Here is a 2,647-nt window from a genome sequence, read left to right as displayed (position 1 = left end):
GACTGGGGATGAGTGGCCATGGAGGAAGGAGGAACAACAGGAGAGTGGGCTCTTTGTGTAAAAGTGCTTGCTTGAATTTCCTAATTCCAATGACTTTGGGGTTCATGTCCTCTATTCTGCCAAAGTAAGCTTGAATGATAGCCAAGCCTTTTAACTATAAAATAAAATAATGTGAGCGGCGGTTGTCCCGGCCAGGGCGGTTGGTGTGGCCGGTGAGCCCGCGCTCTGCAGCGTCCGTGCCGCGCCGAGCCAAGTCGAGCTGAACCGAGCCGCGGCGGCCAGGTCCGCACGGGTAGCGCGCGCTGACAGAGGGCGGCGGCCGCGGCGGCCCCTGGGACCGCGGGCCCCGAGCGCACCGCCGCCCGGTTCCCGGCCCTGCCGGCCTCCTCCCTCGGCGCCGCGGCCATGGCGGCCAGCGCGAAGCGGAAGCAGGAGGAGAAGCACCTGAAGATGCTGCGGGACATGACCGGCATCCCGCACAACCGAAAGTGCTTCGACTGCGACCAGCGCGGCCCCACTTACGTGAACATGACGGTCGGCTCCTTCGTCCGCACCTCCTGCTCAGGCAGCCTGCCGGGTTTAAATCCACCACACAGGGTGAAATCTATCTCCATGACAACATTCACACAACAGGAAATTGAATTCCGGCAAAATCATGGAAATGAGGTCTGTAAACAGATTTGGCTAGGATTATTTGATGATAGCTCTTCAGCAATTCCAGACTTCAGGGATCCACAAAAAGTGAAAGAATTTCTACAAGAAAATATGAAAAGAAAAGATGGTATGTTCCACCAGAACAAGCCAAAGTGGTAGCATCAGTTCATGCATCTATTTCAAGGTCCTCTGCCAGTAGTACAAGCAGCACACCTGAGGTCAAACCACTGAAATCTCTTTTAGGAGATTCAGCACCAGCACTGCACTTAAATAAGGGCACACCTAGTCAGTCTCCTGTTGTAGGTCGCTCTCAAGGGCAGCAGCAGGAAAAGAAGCAGTTTGACCTTTTGAGTGATCTTGGCTCACGTATCTTTGCTGTCCCAGCTCCTCAGTCAACAGTGACAGCCAGTTTTGCTAATTTTGCACATTTCAACAGTCATGCAGCTCAGAATTCTGCAAATGCAGATTTTGAAAACTTTGATGCATTTGGACAGTCTAGTGGTTGGAGTAATTTTGGAGGTTTCCCCACAGCAAGTCTCCTTTTCCGCCCCAAACTACAGGTGGAAGTGCTCTCCTTTTCAGTCCCAAACTACAGGTGGAAGTGCTGGATCAGTAAATGCTAATTTTGCTCATTTCGATAACTTCCCCAAATCCTCCAGTGCTGATTTTGGAAGCTTCAGTTCTTCCCAGAGTCATCAAACAGCATCAGCTGTTAGTAAAGTTTCAACAAATAAAGCTGGTCTACAGATGGCAGACAAATATGCAGCACTTGCAAATTTAGACAATATCTTCAGCGCTGGACAAGGTGGTGATCAGGGGAGTGGTTTTGGGACCACAGGTAAAGCTCCTGCTGGTTCCATGGTTTCAGTTCCCAGTCAGTCAAGCGCATCTTCATGCAAGTATGCAGCCCTGGCAGAACTAGGCAGTGTTTTCAGTTCTGCAGCTACTTCCAATAATGTGTATACTTCCACAAGTAATGCTAGCAGCAATGTTTTTGGAACAGTGCCAGTGGGTGCCTCTGCACAGACACAGCCTGCTTCTTCAAATGTACCTGCTCCATTTGGAGCTACACCTTCCACAAATCCATTTGTTGTTGCTGCTGGTCCTCCTGTGGCATCTTCTATAAATCCATTTCAGACCAATACCAGAGGAGCAACAGCGGCAATCTTTGGCACTGCATCCATGAGCATGCCTGCGGGATTTGGTACCCCTCCTCCTTATAGTCTTCCCGCCAGCTTTAGTGGCAGCTTCCAGCAGCCTGCTTTTCCAGCTCAAGTAGCCTTCTCTCAACAGACAGCTTTTTTTCAACAGCCCAATGGTGCAGGTTTTGCAGCATTTGGACAAACAAAGCCAGTGGTAACCCCTTTTGGTCAAGTTGCAGCTGCTGGAGTATGTAGTAACCCTTTTATGACTGCTGCACCAACAGGACAATTTCCAACAGGAAGCTCATCAACCAATCCTTTCTTATAGCCTTATATAGACACTTTACTGGAACGAACTTTTATGTGGTCACATTACATCTCTCCGCCTCTTGCACTGTTGTCTTGTTTCACTGATCGTAGCTTTAAACACAAGAGAAGTCTTTAAAAAACCTGCATTGTGTGTTAAACACCAGGTAATGTGTGCAAAACAGAGGGCTCTGGTAACAACTTTTAACCTGTGAATTGGCAGAAAAAGATCGTGGTATCATGTATATTAAAAATTGACTAATATTAAGTTATTGCAGATGCCACATTCATTATGCTGCAGTTCTGTACATATTTTTCTTAGAAATTAGCTATTTGTGCATATCAGTATTTGTAACTTTAACACATTGTTATGTGAGAAATGTTACTGGGGAAATAGATCAGCCACTTTTAAGGTGCTGTCATATATCTTGGAATGAATGACCTAAAATAATTTTAACCATTGCTACTGGAAAGTTAAAAAGACAAAATTGGAAGGTTTTATCATTCTTGAATTTTTCCTTTCTAAAGAGCTCTTCTATTTATAC

The 2,647-nt window shown here is 46.9% G+C and overlaps 1 protein-coding gene across 1 annotated transcript; it reads left to right on the top strand.

Moving 5' to 3' along the window:
- The first annotated feature begins 405 nt into the window (after positions 1-405).
- LOC119523427 (arf-GAP domain and FG repeat-containing protein 1-like) lies at positions 406-2,224 on the top strand. Its single transcript, XM_037822196.1, is given in 3 exon segments — positions 406-757; positions 760-1,191; positions 1,223-2,224. Coding segments are annotated over 3 exon segments (1,686 nt in total). The 3' UTR covers positions 2,125-2,224.
- The last annotated feature ends 423 nt before the right edge of the window (positions 2,225-2,647 follow it).

This window comes from Choloepus didactylus, chromosome X (genome assembly GCF_015220235.1).
Source record: "Choloepus didactylus isolate mChoDid1 chromosome X, mChoDid1.pri, whole genome shotgun sequence".
NCBI lineage: Eukaryota > Metazoa > Chordata > Mammalia > Pilosa > Megalonychidae > Choloepus > Choloepus didactylus.
Note: the sequence above shows the minus strand (reverse complement) of the source record. Positions and strands in the feature narration are given on the sequence as shown.